The 25,733-nt window shown below is 38.6% G+C and overlaps 1 protein-coding gene across 1 annotated transcript in view; it reads left to right on the top strand.

Moving 5' to 3' along the window:
* Window positions 1–25,536, top strand: part of LOC306650452 (vomeronasal type-1 receptor 50-like) — a gene marked incomplete at both ends in the record, with an annotated part of 36,673 nt that extends 11,137 nt beyond the window's left edge. Inside the window, one exon of the mRNA XM_079122474.1 lies at window positions 25,511–25,536. Coding sequence (XP_078978600.1) covers window positions 25,511–25,536 — 26 coding nt within the window. The remainder of the gene's footprint in view (window positions 1–25,510) is intronic.
* Window positions 25,537–25,733: the final 197 nt, after the last annotated feature.

Here is a 25,733-nt window from a genome sequence, read left to right as displayed (position 1 = left end):
TGGAGCTCCAACGCTGTCACTGGGAGTCCATGCGACCAACCGCACTCCTCCTCCTCCTCCTCCAGGCAGCCCCCCGGTGTTCAGGAACGGTCGCTTTGAGTCCAAACATCTTGCCATGCAGCTCCTCCTCTGGCAACCACTCATAGCTCTGGTATAGTCACTCCGAATCCAAGTGCCCACGCTCCTCCTCCTCTGGGCAGGCCCCGGCATTAAGGAGTGGTTGCTCTGAGTCCAAACAGCTCTCCTCGCAGCCCCTCCTCTGGGCCGCCGCCCGGAGCCCCAGTGGTTGCTCCGAGTCCCAGCGCTGTGCTGAGCCGTCTCCTCTATGATGCTCCCAGTTGTCCGAGTTCACTGCTCCAGCGAGGGGAAGGGTGTCTTGCCGGGCAGCTCTACTTCACAAAGTTCCCTGCGTTCGGGACTACCGCCCCATCTGGGATGCCTCCCCAATGGGAGAGACTCACCTGGCTGCTTTGAGTTGGTCTGAAGACTCTCAATTTCTCCTCTTTTGAATCCTGAGTCCTGGAGCAACATGAAATGCAACCACCCTCTAGTCCGCCATCTTGAAACCTCCACATTTCTACTCAGCTTTTGTCTTTAATAATAACAAGAATCCTACTGCATGTTCTAGAAAAACTTGGGTGAGAGTGGAAGTAACCTGGACTGTAGTGGAGAAAACTTGAGGGAGATATTCATGGGAGCAAAAATCAACACAATGAAGAGCAAACTGACTCACTTAGAAAGCAGACATTTTACTTGTCTTCATGCCCAAAAGAAACAACCTCATTAGTCAGAAATTCTTTCCTTCCTTTTTTTCTTCCTTCTTTATTTTCTTTCCTCCTGCCTTCATATTTCTCATCCACCCTCCCATTGATGATTTCTTTCTAGAAAATATCTCAGTTCACTCTCCACATTTTTTTTTCTCATGAACTATGAAGGAATCAGACCCAGAATAGCATGGTAGAAATAAAAACTCACTATTGGGCATATTCATGGATATTGAGGTGACATTACTCTGAGCTGTTTTGAGAAGACAGATGTAAAATATAGGTTTTGATTTTTTTCCATTCACATACAATATTAGATGGTTTTGGTATTTCTCTTCATTCTATGCCACTCCATACCTACTTGGGGATAATGTGAGGGAGGTTACATTATTTTGCAACAATTGGAAGCCCCAAAATAAGATTCAACTGAACTTGAAAAATGAGAACTGCACAGTTTTCATTCAGTTGTTACCTGTTTACCATTGTCTGAAATTGGAGGGAGCATTTTTCTTTCCCTTTGGGGACTCCGTCCCTGCCTACTGGAAGGCAGGTATTGTCAGACTTCAGTTGCAACACCAAGATTACCAGTTCACTGAAAGATGAGCCAAAGCTGTCTGTCCCACATAAACTCATCTTGGAAATGTCAGCTCAAAATCTGAGTGAAAGTGGAGGCAAAGGAGGCTACTAGGTAGGCCCTGGAGGAAGACATTTTAAAGTCTGACTCTTACATCAAAACCAGGACTCACTTATTTGTTCTTTGAACTCTTAGCCATTGTTCAAGCAATATTTCTTGTATGAAAGGACCCTGAAGATGCCCTTGTAAGATTATAAACTAGAGACCCAAAGCTATTTACTACAGCACTGTTCTTAAAAAGTGAAGCACAGAAATACACCAAATGTCTATTGTTCAAGTCAGTTCCAAAAGCTTGTGGCCTGTCCTCATGATGAAAAGTTAAGATCTTTGCAGATGTGGAGTGATTTCCAAGTTGTTTCATCAAGTAAAAAAACAAGAAGCACAGAGGATATATAGCAGCACTACCTTTTTGGTAAGAAAGAAAGGGACAAAAGAATATATAACCATTCTTGTCACCTACCAGAATAAGAAACAATGGAAGATACCTGAAATCAAAACATATACTCACAAGAGGCAGTTGAAGGAGACTAGAGTGGATGGAATGGATGCGAGATATCAGTGAACTTTGTTTTTTTTTTCTTTTTTTTTAACTCAGTTGGTAGAGTTCTTGCCTAGCATGCACAAGGCCCTGGGTTCAATCCTAGCACCACCAAAAAAAAAATTTAAATAAAGTTAAATCAAAGAGACAAAAATCAAGCCTAACAGGTGAGAGATGGACAAGCCCAGTAAGAGCCATGCTATTCTGGGTCTGATTCCTTATTGTTGCTTAATTCGAAGGATCTTGAAGTCTAATTTCACATAATTTTTACCTGAAGTAGCCATGTTGGCTGTCAGGAAACAGTGCTGGTAACCAGTCAACAAAAAATGATGCCTGGATCCATTAGCCATGTCTACTTTCAGCACAGCAAGGGGCCACATGAATTCCATGCTTCCTCCATTAGACTGGCGCTCAAAAGGCAGGAGCCACTTCTGATCCAGAGTAAATAGTCTGCTGAGGACACAGATACTACTATTAATATACACTGAAGGATTATTTGACAGTTTAATGTCCAGAACATAGAGATAACTTGAGTATTATTTCCAGGACCTGATTCCAGAAGCTTGGTTATACACATATGGGGCATTATGACTAGTCTTAGAAACTGTGAGTGTAGAGATTTGAATGTCTTGGTAGCTTAGCAAGAGCATGGGCAGAAACAAAGCCTCTCATGTCCATCCAGAATCAATCTCCATGTCCCATGTGGTACTGACATGTGATTACATATCCCTATGCCATCCTGACTTGGCAGTTATCCCAAGACCACAGTGAGATGAATTTACTCATTTCCTCTACTGACCATCTCTATCACCCCCTTGGGAGTTGAGTCTTTAGCACTGAGGGGCCACAATTCTAAAATCCTTCCAGGTTTGGGCTGATAAACACTCAGCTGTCACATGGAGTCCTAAATATAGGACAGTTGCCCACCAGCCACCCCATCAGATATGAAGATTGACTCTCTTATCAAGGATGAAGGAAGTATAGGGAGAGATGCACTGAGGCCTATGCATTAGGCACTTATGTGATACCCTCAGCAATGAAAGGGCATCACTTTTTACTATGGTCTGAAAATTCTTCCTTTCAAAACTCTGCTGAAATCTGAATGCCCAAGGTGATGATATGAATTGAGGCCCTGGAGGTTATTAGTTCATGTGTATGGAGCCCCATAAATGGAATTCTTGTCCTTTATGAAAATAATAGCCCAGAAAGAACCTGTCATCTCACACAGTGAGGGCACAAAAGCATGGTTCACTGCCTTAATGTGATCATGCTTCTATAATAAATTATGTGAGACTGAGTGGTTTATAAGCTACAGACACTTATGTTTCACAGTGTGGAAGATCAAGACACCAAGTCATTCAAGGTCTGGTGAGGACAAGCCAAAAGGAAGGGAGCTTCTGGCTGTGTTCTCAGGTGGCAAAATTGGACAGTTTCACTGTGGGACCTTGTTCATAAGGGCACAAGTTCACCTGATGAAGGTTCCAGCTTTATGAACTCATCACCTGCCCAAGAACCCACCTCTTAGTACCATCACCTTGGTGGGCAGAGGATTAACCTAGGTAAATGAGGGGACACACATCTTCAAGTTGGAGCTGTCTATGAAGAAGCAGCTCCTCGCAGGCACTATATGTGGTGGAGCCTTGAACTTGAATATCCTAGCTTCCAGAAGTACACAAATGAAATTCTTCTGTTTATAAGGAATATAGTCTTTCTGCTATTTTATTTGAGAAACCCAAATTGACTAAAATGTATTCCAAATGAGAATTCTGCCCTTTCAAGTATTTTTCCCACTATGAACATTTATCAAATTTTACACAGGTTATTGACACTCTGCAAGCAAATGGTGATGCAAGTTAGGCTTTCTGCGATTGATCCTATCTGACTCATCTCTTTAAGATACAAGCCTGCTTTCAGATAGTGCAGCCTGCTTCTGTCCTGCACTCTGGGCTTTGCTCTCACCTTCATAGAGGAGTCCCTCTCCCCAGGTCACAGCAAGGCACCTCCATTGCCTGCACATTTTTTTACTCCTCTAAATCCCCTGGTCACAAGCTGTCATCACTTTACAATGCTCCTCTGTATATTTCCTCCTCTGTATCCACAGCTAGAATGAAGCTGCCATTTGCTAGTTGCCTCACTGGACCAAGTTCACTTGTACACAGCTCACCATCCCTGTCCTGGAATATACACCTAAACATGACTTCTCACTGGGTTCCTACTGCCAGTGAAGGGAACAGGGATAAAAGTCCCAAACACATTAGTCTAGTAAATGCTTATCAATGGTTCCTGCTGTAATTAACTGTCACCATTATTAGCTTTCAATCCCACTCTGCAACATGGGAAAAGTGAATCCCAGAAAAGTGAAGCAATTAACCAATCTCACCTGGCTGGTGAGCCCAGGTATGCCCTGACTCCAGAATCCCTGTTCCCAACCATATCTCAGGGTCAGAACAGCAAAGTGCTATGTGAACAGGTGACCACTGTAAAGCTATGGAAAACAGCTCCATCAATGGACACAAGCCAAAGAATTTTGAGATGAAACTGAACCCTAAACATTACACTTGGACGATGGTGAGATTTCAACTTCAGTCTGATTCCATTCTCTCAGACACAAAACTGTCATGGAAACCTGGGCTACACAGACAATAGTCAACACAGACAAAGAAGAACAATCAGGAGGTGGCAGATCTTGTGGATGAGTGTATAAGCAGTCAAAGCCACAGATCAAAGGGCCCAACATGCTTCAGAATAGTCTTCTCCCTGGGGCTGCATTCCCTGGATCTAACAACAGAAAGCCAGGCCTGAACATGGGAGATCCTCTGTGTGGACAGGTGAAATTCCCAGGAAATAGCACCTACACATCTCTTTACAGACGTATTCATTCTACTCAGTCATAAAGAAGAGTGGAATTATGCCAATTGTGGGAAATGAATGAAAGTGGAGTATATCATGCTAAGTGAAATAAGCCAGACTCAGAAAGTCAAGGATGAAATGTTTTCCTTCATATGTGAAAACTAGAAAGAAAAAAGAAAAGAATAGAAAATGGGATCTAACAAAAACAGGAGGAAGAAGAGCAGAGTAGAGGCTCATATGGAGGGAGAAAGAATGACACAAGTGAGATCTTAAAGAATAAGACTGTCAAAATGAGTTATGCACAGACACAGATATGTGAAAGACCTAGGAATTAAACTAGAAACACTACAACATCAATAAAAAAAAGTATCAACCTTCCCACACGTTGGCACAAGCACTCACTTCCTTAATAAGATTGCTAAAGTTTAAAAACCAGTAAGTGGCATTGCTTCAAATTAAAGACTCTGCACAGCAGAACAGAACAATAAAGACTGTGGAAAAAGCCTAAAAAATGGGGAAGAAAAGTTTCAGCTAGTGTTCCAACAGAGGATTAAGATCCAGAATATAGGAAGAATTAAAAAACTCTTAAGAAAATAAGCCTACAAATAATGCAATCGATAAGTGTGCCAATGAACTAAAATACATTGCTAGAAGAAAAAGTTAAGAAATATATGAAAAAAATATGATCAACATCTTTAGCACTCAAGGACATTCAAGTCAAAACTCCACTGAGATTTTATCTCCAAATTCAATCATCATTAATATAAATAATAATCAAAGCTGACAGAGATGCAGATATAATGGAGCATTATACGCCTTTGGTTGATTGTCAGTACAATAACTAAAAAAAAAAATAGAAAAATAAACTACAAAAGCAAACTAAAAAAAAAAAAAAAAAAAAAAAAAAAAAAAACTACGGAAATCAGTATAGTGTTTTCTTAAAAGTCTAGGGATGAAATTACCAAATCACCCTACTGCAACCCTACAGGTACTTATCCAAAAATCTAAAGTCAGCATAATATTGCAATACATGCGCAACCATTTTTATAGCAGTGTGATTAACAATAATAGCCAGTTGGAATCTGCCTAAGAGTTTATCAATAGGTGAACAGAAAAAGAAATATGTACACATACACAATGGAGATTTACATGGCAATAAAAAAAATGTTATTTTCAGGAAAATGGACAGAACTAGAGAACTTCACGATAAGTGTATAAGCCAAACTCAGAAAATCAATAGTCAAATGTTTTCTGTCATAGATGCAAGCCAAAGATGAAAAAAAGGAAAGGATCGCATGAAAACATAAGGTAGAAAATGGGACTGTGGGTGGAGGAGATGATAGAAATGGAAAGTATTAGGGAAGCAAACTGACCAAATTAGGTTATGTGCAAATAATGAATAAATTGCAATGGATCCTACCCGAATAATTATAACCCACCAATTATTTTTTTAATGGAAGCCTAAAGCTAAAGACCAATGAAACATAATTTCCGCTTAAGTCATTCTGGCCAGAATATAATCATGCCTACTACTACCAAAGGGAAATGGAGAATGTGGTTTTTGAAGTCATAAAAAAGACAGAAAATAGTTTTTATTTACAATGACTTATATTACTTCATCACATTTATGTCTACAACAATCATAGTTTCACTTATTTGCATGCAGGTATTTGTTGAAGGGCCAACTCTGGCCTAGGCATGGAGCTACCACTGGTGTCCACCAGTGAAGTGAAAATTCAAAGGCCTTTTCCTACCTTAGCTCAGAGAGCACTCACTGTTCACCAAGTACCTACTATGTATGACTTCACTCATTTACATCATAGACTTGGGAAGCAATTGGCAGCAGCCGAACTTATAAATGAGCAAAGAGAGGCTCTGACAGGTTAAAAATCTTTTCAAAGCTCTATAAATATATAAAAGCTGAAATCCAAATGCATTCTGATACACTCCACAGCTAAGTCCATTAACATTTATTCTATCCAAGTCACTACATCTGAGGACCTCCCTGAAAACTTCTATAAATAAAAATCCTAACACCTTCTCCACAGAGATTCTTGTTCAACTGATTGGGGCTACAGCCTGGTTATCAGTGCATTTGTGAATAATGTTCACAATTAAAGAGGGATTCATTTTCGTATCTATTAAAAATCAGGGAGTCATGTTAAGGAAGTCTGATCATAAGCCGACATGACAAAGCTTTGGATCTACTTTTTCTTCTATAAGATGCAGGGTCTCTGGTCTGATTCCAAGGTCCTTGATCCATTGTGAGTTGAGTTTTGTGCAGAGTGAGAAATAGGGGTTTAGTTTCATTCTGCTGCATATGTATTTCCAGTTTTCCCAGCACCATTTGTTGAAGAGGCTATCATTTCTCCATTGCATGTTTTTGGCACCTATGTCTAGTATAAGAAGACGGTATTTATGTTTATTATGGTTTTTGTCTGTGTCCTCTACTCTGTACCATTGATCTACCTGTCTCTTTTGGTGCCAGTACCATGATGTTTTTGTTACTATTGCTTTGTAGTATGGTTGAATGTCTGGTATTGTGATACCCCCTAGTTTACTCTTCCTGCTAAGGATTGTTTTAGCTATTCTGAGTCTCTTATTCTTCCAGATGAATTTCATGATTTCTTGCTCTATTTCCATGAGGTACATCATTGGAATATTAATTGGAGTTGCATTGAATTTGTATAGCACTTTTGGTAGTATGGCCATTTGGACAATATTAATTCTGCCTATTGAAGAATGTGGAAGATTTTTCTATCTTCTAAGGTTTTCTTTAATTTCTTTCTTTAGTGTTCTGTAGTTCTTATTTAGAGGTCCTTCACCTCTTTTGTTTGATTGATTCCCAAGTATTTTTTTTTTGAGGCTTTTGTGAATGGGCTAGTTTTCCTAAATTCTTTTTCTGAGGATTCATCACTTTTGAAAAAAATGCATTAGATTTATAAGCATTGATCTTATATTCTGCTACGTTACTGAATTTACTTATGAGTTCTAAAAGAAAAAGTTGGTCCACATCTTCATCATGTTGGCTTAGGACCAGACTTCCTTAACATGACTCCCATAGTATAAGAAAAAAAAGCAGGAATCAATAACTGGGATAGATTCAAACTAAAAAGTGTTCTCCCAGCAAAGGATGCTATCAGCAATGTGAAGAGAGAGCCTTCAGAGTGGGAGAAAATATTTCCCACTCATACTTATGACTCTAATGTAGAAGGTGGACCTGAGTGTAGAAACATATAGAGACAGAAACAGAATGGCAGTTACCAAGGCTGAGGAGGGGAGTCAGTGAGGAGTTCTTATTTGATAGATGCAGAGGGATACTTTGGGAAGAAGAAGAAGCACTGGAGATGGATGGTGCTTGTTTTCACAATAGGATGAATGTGCTTTCTACCTCTGATTTCTACTCTTAGAAGAATCAAAATGTAAACTGTATACGCACCTTAACATAATAAAAAATGCCCAAGGGCATTCATTATTTTAAGAGAAATATACCAGATACAGAAGGAAAAACCACATATTCTCATTCATTTGTGGAAAAGAATAAGTAAATCTACTAGAACAGAATGGAATAGTGGTCACACCAGAGAATGAGAAGAGCAGAGAGAGGCTAGATGGAGAGGGTTCAGAGAAGGGCACATACAGTGGAAGAATCACCTCCTGTACTTCCTAGATACAGTGGGGTAACTCTTCATCAAAACAACATAAAATATGTTTCAAAGTGAAATTCCCAACACATACATGTAATTGACAGTTGAAGAGATGGAAATACTTATTACTGTGAATTGATTACATACTACAAGTTATATACATGTACTGAATTACCATAATGTAACCCACAAAATGCATACATAAAGAATATTTAAAAGGTTTTTTTTTTTTTGGGTTGGGAAGATAGCTCAGTTGGTACAGTGCTTGCCTCACAAGTACAAGGCCCTGGGTTCAATCCCTAGCACCACAAAAAAAAAAAAAAAAAAAAAGGAAGAAAAAGTATAATTTTTTACATGTCATGATTCTAATGATTCCAAAATACAATTTTCTTTAAGATGTTTTGGTGCATTACGCCCACATTAATTTTGGCGGAGGGGGACAGAGATTGAACTCAGCAGTAATTAACTACTGAGCCACAACCTCATCGATTTTTATTTTTTATTTTGAGACTGGGTCTTAATAAGTTGCTTAGCCTTTTGTTAAGTTTGCCTCTGAGCCAGGACATATGTTGGACTGTTCATCTCTTAATAATTAATTATTTTTCATTCTGTGAGCAGGGTTGTCTTGCTTTGCCCCAAAGCCTGACACACATTAAAAGAACTAAATGTTTTATATTTAGAAAATTCAGATGCACACTACATCATAATGGTGAAGACACACGTTCCCTTCCCCCATTCTTCCTAAGTGATCTTGTCTTGACACCCTTTGTGGGACCTCATCAGGTACTGATAGCAACATAGTCAGTATGGTGTCTGGTGCTGAGGGCTATGCCTGTCTCCCTTTTGTCACCTCTATCTTTCCCAAGCCCTGCCACACCTTCAAAGCCTTGAGACTGTTCTGTGGGTGTGATCTGGTAACCTCACAATTGTTGCTTGAGGGGACTCAGGCATTATGTAAGCTTAAGAAGTTTTAGGGTGAGTTTCTAAGGATTCATCCAAGCTACTTTGTGTTGACATTTTATCTTTCGTAAGTGTTGTACTGGGTTTTGGATGTTCCAGTTTCTTGTCTCACCATACACCTACCATCTTATTTCAAAACTCCTATGACTAAGGACATTGAACAACTTCCTTTGATAATATTTTCTTTGATCCAATTTCCCTGAAGTTTTTTTTTTTTTTTTTTTTTTTTTTTTTTTGCCATTTTCTGTATTGATTGTTTTTATTACTGTTGGGCTTTGATAACACCTTACCCATACAAGATAGTAGTTTTTTGCTCCAATAACTTTATTTCCTTTGTTGGAGGGGTACTGGGGTTTGAAACCAGCATGTTTTTCATCCTAGAATTCAAGGTCCTCTCAAGAGGATTCATGGTGACCCTCTTGTGCAGGCATAAGAGGCAGTCCCTGCACCTTCATAGCACCAGTCTGTCTCCAAAAGCAGCCCTAGAAGTAGACCACCAGCCTCATTCTGCTGCTCATGGCTTTCTTTGTGGTCATGTACTTTGTGAACAACATTTTGTACTTCTTAAGAATTATGTAGAAAAGTGAATCAAATCATCATTGTGCCCACATGTTGTTGGTCAATGACTATACCCCAATCAACATTTTGGCCTTCAACAGCACTGAAAAATATTTTATTAATTTCTTGAAATATGTGTTGGGGAGGACAGTATATTTGTGATTATTCTGTGATGCCTAAGTTCCCTTGACATGAGTCAATGTAGATGTGTTAATGCATAGTATGCCATACCTGCTTTCTGAATGACATGAATACATGAAGGTATGTTTTCTCTGTAAAACCTCTATTTGATATGAGTATGTCATGGTTGATCTGCATCACCAGCTTGATTGATAGATGCCAAGGGAATTCCTAGGATTGAGAGATTTCTGGGTTCTACTGTAACAGTGCTTCCAGAGATGACTGGCATGTGGAGCAGCAGAATAAGGGGGGAGACACAGGCTGAATATGGGCAGTAATGTGCAATAGGCTGAAGGACTAGAAAGAAGAGGTCAAATAAGGAAGAAGCCACTGCAGAGGCAAGATGCATTTCTCATAGTGGGTATGCCTCCAGTTGCAGCAAGAAGGCCCGCACCAAATGATGGAACATTTTGGTGTTATTTATTTTATTTGTACTTCTCAGACACACATGTCAGTAGAGTGTATTTTGATATATTATACATATATGGACTATAAATTGTTCTAATTAGGATCCCATTCTTGTTGTTGAATATGATGTGGATTCACACAGGTAATATGTGTATTCACATATGAACACAGGGAATTTCTATTCAATTCATTTGACTGCCTTTTTTATTCCCATCCCCCTTTTCTCTTCATGTCTCTTTGTCTAATCCATTGCTTGTTATGTGTTAGTATCCACATATCAGAAAGAACATTCAGTCTTTGGTTTTTAGAAACTTGCTTATTCACTAAGCGTGATATTCTCCAGCTCCATTCATTTACCAGAATAATTCAAACAATTCTTTCTTATGGCTGAGTAATATTCCATTACATATATATATATATATATATATATATATATATTACCTTTTCTTTCTCTATTCATCTGTTGAAGGACACGTAGGTTATCTTCATAAGTTAGCTACTGTGAATTGAGCTGCTATACATATTGATGTGGTTGCATTACTGTAGTCTGCTGATTGTAAATCCTTGGGTATGCACCAACACATGGGATAACCAGGTCAATTGATGGTTCCATTAAATATTCTGAGAAATCTCCATTTTAAATTCCAGTGTGGTTGCTCCAATTTGCAGAACATGAGCAATGTATGAGTTTACCTTTTCCTCCACGTTCCTTCCACCCACATCCTTGTGAACATTAACTTTTACTTGACAACTGGATGGTGGCACATTCATCTTGGAATTTCTAGTTCCCATAATTCTGACAAAAATACAATGTGTACTTTATACATTATTTTATCTGTGTTTTGCTAGTATCACACCACAAATGTACTGAGACAGACTCTGAGCACCCAAAGCAATCTCAAGACAGAGAAAAGCTGAATGCATCACACTTTCAATTTTTAAAATGTATTACAAAATGGTAGAAATTAAAACACTGTGGTTCTGAGGTAAGAGCAAACCTACAGACCAATGCACAGCAGAGAATCAGGATGAGCCCAGACACCTGTTGTCAGCTCATCTTTGACAATAGAGCCAGTAATACCCAACAGATAAAGGAGAGTGTCTTTATCAAATGATGCTGAGCACACTGCATACCAACAAGGGGAAGGAAGAAATCAGAACATTATCTTACCCCATACCCAAATATCATCACAAATGGGAATGCAAATGTAAATGTGACACTTGAATCAAGAAAATTCTTAGAGAAAATACTGGAACTGTTTACCAATCTCTTACTATCCTTCATGGGTCATAAATATAATCATTACTCTTATTTGACTTACACACTCTGCTAAATGTCTCAAAATATGCTGTGCTCCATAAGCAGGTGAGTAAAATTCATGAGTAAAATATAAAAAGAAAACAGATGAAAATCTTCACAAAATTGTGTTAGGCAATGGATTCTTCAGTATGACACTAAAAGGATGGGGGACGGAGGTAAAAATGGACAAGTGAAATGACATTAAACCAAAAGTTTCTGTACAGCAAAGCAAAGTGTGAACAGAGAAAATATTTACTTAACATAATGGGAGAAATCACTTGAGTATCACCTGAGAAGAACTCAATGCTAAAATACATAAATAATCCCTAGAACTATATAAAGGTAAGTAACCTAATTGAAACCACTAAAGGAGCTGGGAGCAGTGGCACTTGCCTGGAATTCCGGTAGTTTGGGAGGCTGGGGTGGGAGGATCACAAGTTCAAGGCCAGCCTCAGCAAGTTAGTGAGGCCCTAAGCAACTCAGAAAACTTTGTCACTAATTAAAAAATAAGGTGCTGGGAATGTGGTTTAGTTATTGAGTGCCACTGGGTATGATCTCTACCACCAAAAAAAAAAAAAAGTCATAGAGGAAGGGAGAAAGGATGGATGGAAGGAAGGAAGGAAGGAAGGAAGGAAGAGAGAAAGAAAGAAAGAAAGAAAGAAAGAAAGAAAGAAAGAAAGAAAGAAAGAAAGAAAGAAAGAAAGAGAGAGGAAAACATGTAAAAAGAGAGTAGCACATTGGTTGCCAAGGTATGGGGTTAAGGTGAAGTGGGAGCTGCTCTCTTTGACAGATAAAAAATTTAAATTATGAAAGATAAATAACTTCCAGATATTGGCAGAATAATTCTGTGCTTACAGTTTACAATACTGTAATGTGCACTTATACATGTTTTCAGATTATAGATAACCTACTAATATGCAAGTAAGAAAGGGAGGGAAGGAGGATGGAGAGAAAGAGAGGAGGAGGAGGAGGAGAAAGAAGAAGTAGAAGGCAGGCAAAAGAGGACTAGCCCCATGATGCTCCTCCTACACAGGCAGCATCCCTGCACAAAGTGGCCCTATTCTTGTTTGAATACTCTGCTCTTGCCATCATATTTTTTATTGATTTTATCTTAGTACTTACATTTCATAATTGAATTCCAAGAAGGCAATGGACCACAGGTATGAACAAGCATATACATGTAATCACATGTATTCTGCATGTGGTTGCCTCATGCACATTGAGTGGTTTTATTTCCCAAGAGCACAGAAGTCCAGTGGGTCAAGAAAATGTGGGAGCTGAGAGAGAGTTGGGTACAGTGAACATCTACAAATAAGTACAGAAAGGGAGGGTGCTGAAGTCCAGGGAGGCCATATTTGGGGTTCCAAACAGAACTAGATTAAAATGTAGAAAGAAGGTAGTGAATTCTTCACCAAGACCAACGACCCCTGTTTTCTCCTTTATCACTCATGGTACTCTGCTGTGTTATTCCACCTCTCCAGCTGAGGATGTGAAGTGAAGGAAAACCAGGGCCACCTACAGTCACTTTCCTTTAGTTCTTTCTACCTCACTAACAAACCAATTGTGGAATCTGTTAATGGTTATCCAGGTGTAGTTAACAATGACTTCAATGTAGTTAATAATTGGTTTTGTGTAACATTTTCACTGATCTGATATAAATGAACTCATCATGGGTAGGCGAGGTGTAAAAAATGACTTTTTTAAGTTTGCAATTACAATTGACATCACATAATTAAAGATGAAAGTTAAATGTCTTATTAATAATTTAAATGCTGGTTTTTCTGTAATGAGAAGGACAGCAAAGGACAAATAAAATGCACCATGACATATGAAGAGATCACAGAAGACATAGTTGTCTGTGGTATGATATTAATGACACTGGTTACCTGTTTTTGAGCAAGGACCTTTTGCACTGGACCTGACAAATTACACATCTGACCCTAATAAGTACCACTGGAAATGAGTCCATTTCCCAGGAGAAATGGCTGATGCTAGGATCTGGTAAGGTAAATACAATATAAGCCTGACCATAGAAGGAGGAGGAGGAAGAGGAGAAAAGTGTTCTAAATAACAATGTTTGACAAACGACATAGGAAAAAGGGTAAAGGATCTTCAAAGTGCCAAACCTGGAAGAATATAAGCAGGAAAATATTTAGCTTTAATAGTGAAATATAACTGAGGGCAGCAAATGAATATATGTTTATTGTCATAAGTAAATAAATGGCTATGTAGATAAAAACAATTTTTTCTTATATGGAGTTCAAAGCAATGCAGATGGATACCTCCTGCAGATGGAGCTATCTACCCTTCTAATTTACAGAGTGGACAGATTCAACGGCTTGATTGCAAAAAAAAAAAAAAAAATAGTGTAGGAAATGGTGGATGTACTTTCCAAAAGATGAAACTAGTGCAAACTACCTTGAACATGGCTGGACGATAGCACCTCACGGATTTCAATGACTATCAGGTAACCTGTCATTTTCTGACAAGAAGGCACTTCATCTGTGTCCTCTTCCTTGCAAAATTATTTAACCACCACAGTCTGAAAACACACACATGAAAACACACAAACACCACAAAACACCATGTAATGTACATTCTTGAATATATGTGACCTGTATTTGCCATTATAGTGAAGATAATGAAAATAGAGAAAGACTGAGATAGTTATCATCACAGGGAATTGACAATGATCATTTTTACAAGCAGAACATAACACATATTGTAAGGATGTTAACATCTTTTCCCACTGTTTAGAACTCCTCTACAGTGATTAAAAAGAATGTGTTTTTGTGTTCTAAGTGTTTTTTTCAACTAACACTTATTAGTTGTGCATGTTAATGGGATTGAGTATGATATTTCCAAATGCATGCTATTCAGTGATCATATCTAATTACCCACCTTCCACTCTCACCTACACCCTGCCCCAACACCGTTCCTACTGAGCAATAATCATTATTGTGCTTCTGGATTTAAAAATCAACTCAACAGTAGAGCTGGCAAATATAATAATAGAACAGAGATTTTTGCAGCTTCAAACAAGAGAAAAATGCTCTTTTCAGAATAACCTCCTGTGCACATTTAGATACCCCCAGTGTTAATGCATGCCTGGGTCTCCCTTCAGCTCATCATCCCCAGTCAGAAAAATTATCCCCAGCAGTTGCCTTCCCGGTGCCAGCTTCTGTTCTTTCACATATTCTAAAGTTGTCTTCTGCTCCCCTTGCCTGAAAACAGTGGTGCCACCGAGGGCATCAGAAGCCTCTCTGACAAAAAAATCTAATAGTCCCCCGTTGGTCACCTTCTACCTCACTTCTGAGTGGTCTTCAAAACAAGCGATCCTGCTTCTCCTTTTTAAATCATCTCTTCCCAAGAATCCATGTCATTCCATTTCTTTGCCTTTCCATCTCCCTAACTGGATGCCCTCACTTCCTGTCTCCTTCATAGACTTCTCCTCTTCTCCATCTCTCAATATAGGTGTGTCTCTAGCACAGAGAAAGGATTCCTATGCTTTTCTATTTTCACTCTCACCCTAGTTCACCTGCAGTCTCATTGAAGAAACTATTTTCCTCTTTCCCCTGCCTCCCAAATGTCTATCTTCTCCCTATCCTATCCTCTCACTTTTATAAGGATATGTAGTAGGCATCAAAAATGACAACCCAAAAGCCTTCCTCAAAACCAGTGCTCTTTTTCCTACCTTGTGGTCTTTTGCCCCATTTAGTAGTAGGTGTCAGTAATCCCCTAGAATGCTCAAGCCAAAAGTTTAGAAACTCTCATTAGTCTTTTGGCCCTTACTCTCACCTGGATTCTTCACCATTCTCTACTTATAAAAATTTATAATGTGTGTATACATATATAATATCATAAATATATAGTGATATGTATATTAATTATAAATTAATCTGTTTCCAGAACTTTCATTCTCCTGTTACCTACTCATGCTGTCATGTTATATAATGTACACTTCATTGATACACAGACCCATGGTTGCAAGTTCTGCTAAGTGGCCACAAATTCTCCTCATGTCACAGGGACTTAAAGACTGCTTTTGCTAAAAATCACTATCCTTCACTAAGCCTACAGATGCCCAATAAATAACTACAAGTAAGATATCAGACATACACACACACACACACACACACATTTTCTGTTTTTTTGGCTTATAACAATCAGAGCCTATCACAGTGCACAACATTTCCCTAATATGAGTGAAGATTCCTGAAGTATTCCAGGAACAACAGCTGTAGGAAGAGGTCATGATTTATTTCAGGACCTTGCTCCACTTCTGAATAAAATTGGGAATATATATATACACTTCATCTTCATAAAGAGAATGAATACTCTGTATAGTGAGTGTGTTAATGCTCTCTTCATAGCTGGAAAATTAATTCCATTCTTAAAATTCATAAATAGTTTTATGAAAACAATTACAGGCTCTTGTAAAACACATACTGAAGTACTTCATAAAACTTTCAGTAACCAAGCCAGCAGATAGGAAGGCAGATACTGAAGAACTCTAGAAAAATTCTTAAGTACAGTTCTGGTGCTACATAGTTTCTAATAAGGAGCTAGAACTCCTAACAAGGAAAACAAAATCATATCAAGCAGAGGTATATACTGGAAGGCATGAGAAAGCTGTTCTTCAGGAGATGCAACTGGAAAAGCAAGTGAGGGACACCTCCTAAAGAAGGCCTTAATATCACATGCAGGAAAGGATTGGGGGCAGCTAAGTGACAAGAGGGATATGTTTTAGAGTAATTCAGCAGGTGAAACATCACCATAGATGGTAACATTAGATCAGATGCCTAAAGGGGTCAGTGCTCCATGTATGTTTAGTGCCTGATTTCTTGGGCCAGACCAGCAGAATGGCAGCCCCCACCAGAATGGGAGCAGAAATTCCTGGCTGTTTGGTTTACTTCTAGGTCCTCTCTGCCTAGAACAGAGCATGGTACTTAGTAGCTTCATTTTTAAATACAAGGGGGTTAATTTTCCATAAATTAAACTAAATAATAACACTGTCAAAACTATAGGCCTCCTGTCCCAACCATGCCAAACTGCCCCTTAGAGAATTATGAGCCTCACACCAGGCTGAAAGGCAGGAGTCACTGGTGTCCTTGTCTTACTTTACAGATGCAGTGAGTTGCCCAAGGTCACCCCTGGCAAGAATCAAGGCCAACTCCCCATCTATTCTTCTCTCATTTCTAGGTGACAAGAAGGTTCTGCCCATGGGTGAGTGAGGTACACTGTGGGATCAGGACCAGGCTTCCATGAGTGACAACTGAATAACCTGCTCACCCTTTCGGGACATCTAGGTCACACTGTCTAAAAAGTAGGCAGTAGGAGAAGTGCTGTGAACATGCTAGGAAAATGGTCATCCCCAAAACACAAAGTCTCTTAGATGACTTTTCCCAGGAACAATCCCAGATACCCCCAGATCCCAACCCACCTGAATACACAAAATATCATCAGTATCTTCTGAGAGGGAGAAATTAAAGAGAGTTGTGCAGTGGTGTTGTCAGTCTCCCTCCGTTGCCTTATTTTGTATGTGGGGAAACTGAGGCCCGAACAGAAAAGACTAGAAGGTCACATCTCAGAGCAGGGGAGATCCAGGGCCCTGCTTTCCTGCTGGGCCCACAACCAGTGTCCAAAAGAATTTTCTGAGTATATGTGCTTCTCTTGGTTCCCTTCCTCTCCTGTGGAGGCACCCACTACACTCTCCACTTACATTCTGGTCTCTTGGATTCCACTCTGCCCTCACACTAGGAGCCCTGGATGGGGAATACCTCCCATGTGCTTCTACTAACCCCTGCCTGCCCCATGCTCCTAAAGATTGAGCTCCACTCACTCTGCTGGGCTCTACCCTGCCAGCTCTGCCATTCACTGGACTCCACTCTACCATCCTCAGCTCTGTCTCAAAGTCTCCAACAGATATTTAGGCTCCACTGGGCACCACTTTGCAGCACCATGATCATTCCCCACTAACTCTGCTGAATTCTGCCCACTTGGCTTATCCTCTTCTGTCCTGTTTAACATTCCATGTTTTCTACTCTAGCCCTGGAACCATTTGTTCCAATTGTCTTGGCCCAATTCCACCAACAATAGAAGCATCCCAAATGACTCTGCTCTTCTCCATTAGCCATGATCATCAGTCAAGCTCACTCCTACACGTACTAGACCCTCACACACCTGGCTGCTCAATTGCTCCTTGAGAACGCCATTGGAAATGAATGAAAGGGATCTTGCAGAGTTGCCCATGGTTGCGGACACTGCTCACGCTGAGGGACAATTAAGATTTGGGGTGTGGTCACATTGGGACCTCACATTGCCAGTGAATGACCTTGGACCACTCTGCTCAAATGAGGCACAGGTCTCTCCATTTACACAGTGCAGCTGAAGTTAATACTTTATTAGGGTAAATGTGAGTATTCTTTTTTTAAAAAAAATACTTGTAGGTGGACATATTGCCTTTATTTTATTTATTTTTATGTGATGCTGAGTGTCTAACTCAGTGACTCACACACACCTGCTAGGCAAGTGCTCTACAATCGAGTCACACCCCATTCCAAGGTGAGCATGTTTTGAACAGTCTACATGTCAGGAAGAGTATGGAAGAAGGGAAGACACTGGTGAACAAATAGCAAGTTTGCTGCCTTACCTGATAAGAGCCCATCCAGGATTAAAGTAGTGAGTCTGCACAGCACTTGGCCCTCTGACAGTCTCTAAATCTATGATGACTCTGTCTACCATCATAGATTTTTCTCCACCCATACGTCACAACCTTTAGCAGGAGCACCTCCCATCCTGGTACACTGCATTATCAAGTACCTTTCATGCATCATTCCACTGAAGACTGAAAGCTTTGGATAGTATATTATAGTCCACTGTATCCTAATTCTACTTTCTTCTCTGGTAGATAACAGCAATCCTGGGAGAACTGGGCTCTAAAATTTTCTCTATGTTTTGAGGACACATCTGGAGAGGGATCTTGATTGTGGTCATGTTGTAGATTGTAATTATTTTTTTTCACTATTTTTCCTACTTTTTAAAATATTTTTCTCACTCAATTTTCCTCTTATCTATCTGTTTCCTTGGAGTCTCTTTCTCTCTTTTCTCATGCTAACAACCAACATCTTTTGATTCCACTTTCACTCCTCACATGATCTAGTACATCACTTCTTACCTCATCAACATTACTTCCTAAACCCTCCCCATCCCATCTGTCCACCATTAGAAAATGTGGATCTTATTTCAAACCTATTGTTTATGCTGCAGATAATATTCAAACTCATCATCTCTGTTTATTATGACAATACCATTAATATCTTAATAGGGATATTTGGATTAAGACTGCAGAGTGTTTGCAATGTGTGCTGTTAATATTGATCTCCCCCTTTAAGGTGAGATAACACAGGAAGATACATGAACAACATGAGAAAACAAGGGATGAAAGAATCCCAAACAAATCAAGATGCTTAATTAATAGAATCCAATGACAGCTTGGTAGACAAAATGTCAGAAATGGTGTTCAGAATGCAAATAATTAAAAAGATCTGAGAATCAAACAATGTGATAAGAGAGCAAATGGGGCTGGGGAGTTAGCTCAGTTGGTAGAGTGCTTGCCTTGCAAGCATGAGGCATGAGGCCCTGAGTTTGATCCCCAGTACCACAAAGAGAGAGAGAGAGAGAGAGAGAGAGAGAGAGAGAGAGAGAGAGAGAGAGAGAGAGAGCAAATGCAGGCAATGAATGATTTCACCAGTAAACATTTAAAAGAGCAAATGCAGGAAGCAAAAGATCACTTCAATAAGGAGATAGAGATTCCGAAAAAAAAAAAAAAAAACAGAAATCCTTGAAATGAGATAAACAATAAACCAAATTAAAAACTCAATACAATGCATCACTAACAGACTAGATCAGTTGGAAGACAGAAATCAGACAATGAAGGCAAAATATTTACTCTTGAAAACAAAGATGACCAAACAGAAAAGAGGGTAAGAAATCATGAAGGAAACTCAAGTAATTATGGGATATCATGAAAAGATCAAATTTAAGAATTATTGGGATTGAGGAAAGCACAGAGATACAAACCAAAGGAATGAACAATCTATTCAATGAATTAATATCAGAACAATTCACAAATCTGAAGAATAAAATGGAAAATCAAATACAAGAGGCTTACAGAGCACCAAATGTACAAAATTACAGCAGATCCACACCAAAGCACATTAAAATAAAGATACCTAACATTCAAAATAAAGATAGAATCTTAAAAAGTGTGAGATAAAAGCATCAGATTACATTTAGGAGGAAACAAATACAGAAATCAGCAGATATCTCAACCTAGACCCTCAAAGCAGGAATGGCCTGGGACATCATATTTCAAGCTCTGGAAAAAAAAAAAAAAATGAAGGCCAACCAAGAATCTTATATCCAGCAAACTTACCTTCAGTTTTATATTTTACTTATAGATTTAGACATGGAAATTCAAGTTTTGAAATGATGGCATGCAGAACTAACAGAACCAAGAAACCAAGTACTGCAAATGAAAACAAACTAAGGAAGGAGCCCAGCACACATGGTAGGAAGAGTGCCTTCAGAGCTATGGGCAAACCATGGGTGATGCCAAGAATCCCTCACAAAGGGCAGCTGTGGACTGGGTTTGGAGTAGTTTGATATAGGGTCAGGATGAAAGTAACTAGAATTGTCAACAGGATTGGGACATGACCACAATCAAGATCCTTCTCCAGATGTGTCCATAAAACTTAGAAAAAAGTTTAAACCCAGTTCTCCCAGGATAGCTGTTATCCACCAGAGTAGAAAGTAAAATTAGGAGACAGGGGACAGGTTCCAGTGGGGAAGTCACAGATATGTGTTCTCCAGGGGCATCTTGTCACATTTCTACAGACATTAAAATAAGAGGCCTCAAGATATAGGACTTAAAAACATCCTTTTCTTAAAACTTACAACTGTTTGACCTCTTCTCAGCTGCTTGGAGTTCTCTGCTATCTCAATCATCCGGGTAAGTACATCTGTGTCCTCAGATGCAGAATTAGAGTGCAGGTTGGTACTAGAAGGCTGTGGAAGTAGAGAATTTGAACCTAGTAGTGAAGGTTTTGGTAGGTACAGAGGCAGTATCAGATTAAACAGTCCTGTTGAGCTCATAGGACTGTATTCTGCATGGTGCAATGAGGATATGTTCTTCTACTTTAATTAAGATCTTCCTAAAATTAATAATTTTTTCATAGGGAAAATCAATTAATTTTTATTTTCCATAGATCTTTTAAAATTTAGTACTTCTAGTTACACAACTTACATATGGTAACTATTCTAGAGATATTATACCTTATTTATTTGGATACATATTATCAGAAGTCATGTTTTTATTGAATATTTTTATTATAAATATTTTGCTTTTCTCATCTTCATAAATCAAAGTTATCTTTCACATAAGTGACTTGTATACTTTCAATAATTGTAAGTTTTTCAATCTTTAGAAGTACATGACATTTTGTGTTCAAAACCTCATTTCCTATGGCCATACTACCTAAAGTGCTATACAAATTCAATGCAATTCCAATTAAAATCCCAATGACCCACCTTACAGAAATAGAGCAAGCAATTATGAAATTCATCTGGAAGAATAAGAAACCCACAAGACCTAAAGCAATCCTTAATAGGAAGAGTGAAACAGGGGGTATTGCAATACCAGATCTTCAACACTACTACAAAGCAATAGTAACAAAAATGGCGTGGTATTGGTACCAAAATAGAAAGGTATATCAATGGTACAGAATAGAGGACACAGACACAAACCCAAATAAATACAATTTTCTCATACTAGATAAAGGGGCCAAAAATATGCAATGGAGAAAAGATAGCTTCTTCAACAAATGGTGCTGGGAGAATTGGAAATCCAAATGCAACAGAATGAAACTAAACCCATATCTCTCACCATGCATGAAACTAAATTCAAACTGGATTAAGGACCTCAGAATCAGACCAGAGACCCTGCAGATTATAGAAGAAAAAGTAGGTCCAGATCTTCAACATGTCGGCTTAGGACCAGACTTCCTTAACAGGACTCCCATAGCACAAGAAATAAAAGCAAGAATCAATAACTGGGATAGATTCAAACTAAAATGCTTTCTCTCAGCAAAGAAAACTATCAGCAATGTGAAGAAAGAGCCTACAGAGTGGGAGAAAATCTTTGCCAATCATACTTCAGATAGAGCACTAATCTCCAGAATCTATAAAGAACTCAAAAAACTCTACACCAAGAATACAAATAATGCAATAGACAAATGGGCTAAGGAAATGAATAGACACTTCACAGAAGAAGATCTACAAGCAATCAACAAACATATGGAAATATGTTCAACTTCTCTAGAAATAAGAGAAATGCAAATCAAAACTACCCTAAGATTCCATCTCACGCCAATTAGAATGGCGATTATCAAGAATACAAGCAACAACAGGTGTTGGCAAGGATATGGGGAGAAAGGTACACTCATACATTGCCGGTGGGGCTGCAAATTAGTGCAGCCACTCTGGAAAGCAGTGTGGAGATTCCTTAGAAAACTTGGAATGCAATCACCATTTGACCCAGCTATCCCACTCCTTGGTCTATACCCAAAGACTTAAAATCAGCATAATACAGAGATACAGCCACATCAATGTTCATAGCTGTTCAATTCACAATAGCCAGATTGTGGAACCAACCTACATGTCCTTCAATTCATGAATGGATAAAGAAACTGTGGTATATATATACAATGGAATATTACTCAGTCATAAAGAATAATAAAATTATGGCATTTGCCGGCAAATGGATGAAACTGGAGAATATCATGCTAAGTGAGATAAGTCAATCTCAAAAAGCCAAAGGACTAATGATAATGCTAATAAGTGGATGATGACACATAATGGGGGGAGGGAAGGGTTAATGTTAGGGTTAGAGTTAGGGTTAGGGAGGGGGGCAAGAATGTAGGAAGGAAGGACTGTATAGAGGGAAAAGAGGGGTGGGAGGGGTGGGGGGAAGGGAAAAATAACAGAATGAATCAAACAACATTACTCTATGTAAATTTATGATTACACAAATGGTATGCCTTTATGCCATGTAGAAACAGAGAAACAACATGTATCCCATTTCTTTACAATAATAAAATAAAAATAAAAAAATAAAAAAATAAATAAAAGCATATATGAAATAAAAAAAAAAGAAAGGAAAAAAAAAAAAACAAACCTCATTTCCTAGAAGGGAAACTCACACTGGTATAAAATATCTACTTGCATTTTCTCAAGAAGGCTTTGCATCCAATGTAATTTTACAAATAAAAATTCCCTTATCCTGGACTATATCACTTGGGAAATGTCAAATTAAAGAACCATGATGATAAAGTTTGGAAGTGCATTAAACATTTTTTAAAAATCAAATGAATTTGTAAGTAGCTTTCCATTCCTGGCTCCAAAACACCCAGGAATATATTTCACAGTAGTTAGGAAGGAGAATATTTGTGTTCACTATTCCTGTATGTTTTAGTCATTAAAATTAATACTGTTTTGATTTCTGTCACCAGGGAAATGTTTGAATCTGATTTTTTTAGAAGAGTATTTAGGTCAGTCAAACCCCATCCTGCCCTTGTAACAGTACCTTACTTTCAGATTTTCTCCAAATTCTATTTTTCATATCTTTAACATGGATAGATAAATGTCAGTCTCTCTCCTTTCTTGTTACTAAGACACAAAGAACAAGATGGCACAGGAAAGCCAAACCTACTGAGCAGGAAAGCAGAGCTTGTATCTTCCATCACTACCTCAGTCAGGGAGACAGACTCTCCTGTAGGACTGTCTGCATTTCTGAATAATAAAAGCTGAGAGTCTGTGAAGAACCTCTGGGGCTTCCTGTTTCTTTATTTAAAAGAATATTTTCTCTTCTAATAACTTTTCTAAGGAGGATTTGAAATATTGGAAATATGAATATTATAGTGGTAAGCATGACTCCTGAGCTGTAGTTTACAACCCTGACAATTTACAAAAGCAACCAATAATTCTCAACTCCATTTCTCAAAAAATAGTTGCCATTCATTTGCCAAAAACTTGTCCAGGGTTTTGCTCATTGTATTGCTGCAATTTTTCACAGCAGATGTGCTAACAGGACTGACATCTGCTGGGTGATGGTTTTACCTGCCTGTCATTTCTCATTGTGTTCCTCATAGATTTCCAACACAAGTAGTTCCATAAGGTAGAAAATTCTGCCTACATTGTCTCAATCCCAAGCCCACTTCCTTGAAGCCAGACCTATCTCCCCTGCCAGAAGACTTTTGTGCATTTTTAACTTAGTGAATAGAAGGGAAGGACAGGAGGACTGGCATGAGGGGTGAGGCTGAATTGTGTGATAATAATAATTCAAAGCATGTGAGTCTTTCCATCCATAGTTTGGTGGTAACATGATTCATCTGTCATCTCATCTCTGAGAGGCAGATTGATGCTCACACTATAGATGACAGAACAGATGTGTAGATCCTACAGTCCTTCACCCTGAATTCTGCCCAGACAGAAGGTCCTAAGAACACAAGATTGCAGAGGAATCTTCAGAGGGGTGTCCTCCTGTAACTCTTTGTACTTCTGTCCTAACCTCCAGTTCATGTCCACTTCCTCAGCAGTTCTCACTAGTTTTGGAATAATGTATGATGATGCATGTGCAATCCAGCCCCCCATGATTTTGGTGATTGTAGGATGGCACTCTGTTCAACATGACTGCTTCCTTGATCCAGATTTTAAAGGAAGCCTTAACCATGAGGATCCCCCAGTCTTCACTATAAGCTCTAACCAATGAAAGTTCTGAAATTTTGGACGTTTTCTTTTTTTCATGTGTGATCTGTTGCACTCATCTACTTAATTACCAGAAGTGGATTCTTCAAAATGATCAACTTCAGAAATTCATGTTAGATTCACTTTGATTTACAAATCCTTACACACAGAATGTTGAGTCTGGGGGCAGCTTAATTTCTTCAGTTCATAAAGGACAATATTAATGCCTGGTGCAAGAGGGCATCCAGGTACCAATTTGGCAGCATCACCACTAATGCTCTTATTTGAGGAGTGTTTCCCACATTACCACATTGATGGCAAAGACCTTGTGTTCTGTCCCCTGATATTCTAGACTCTGCAATGCTAGGTGTAATTATAATGGACAGCTTGGAAGTGACAAGCCAAAGAATTTTGCTTAGTTCCTTTATATGAGTGGTACCCATAACGCAGGATGATTTCTAACAATAATGGTACATCAGCATTGATATTAGTACAGAATATTCTTTACAGTATCACCATGATACACTTACATAATTGAAATAATATACACTAAGTGTGCAGCATTTACTGATATGATTGTGGTTCAAAACAGAAGAGAGGATGCTAGAAAATTATTTTCCTGGGCTATCTCTGGGCACTAAATGGAGAAAGAATAATTCTGCTTAAGATTAAATCAAATTGCGTCCCTTTCTTCCATGTTTGCATCAGGAAACAGTTTAAGTTTTTACTGTTACTAATACAGAAACTCCCTTCTAGAAAAACATTTCCATCAGTTTTAAGGTCATGAACAAATGACTCCATGAATTCCTAATTATTGCAAATTCATGGCATCTATACACTCCTACTTTTCATTACTCCTGTTTGCAGGACTGCAGATTCTTCCACCACAGTGAACGTATTGACAAACAACAGCCTTTGGACACAGGTGATTAAAATATTTCATTCAATGAGTGTTTTAATGCTTGTTTTTATAATACTGAAATATTAAAAATAAATTAAAGCAGATCCTGTATTTCACAAAAATGATGTATTATAATGAAAACACTTTTTTTTGTTTCATAATGCAATTTTTGTTAAGAGAAGGCAATTT

Source organism: Sciurus vulgaris, assembly GCF_902686455.1.
Source record: "Sciurus vulgaris genome assembly, chromosome: 19".
In the NCBI taxonomy this organism is placed as follows: domain Eukaryota; kingdom Metazoa; phylum Chordata; class Mammalia; order Rodentia; family Sciuridae; genus Sciurus; species Sciurus vulgaris.
Note: the sequence above shows the minus strand (reverse complement) of the source record. Positions and strands in the feature narration are given on the sequence as shown.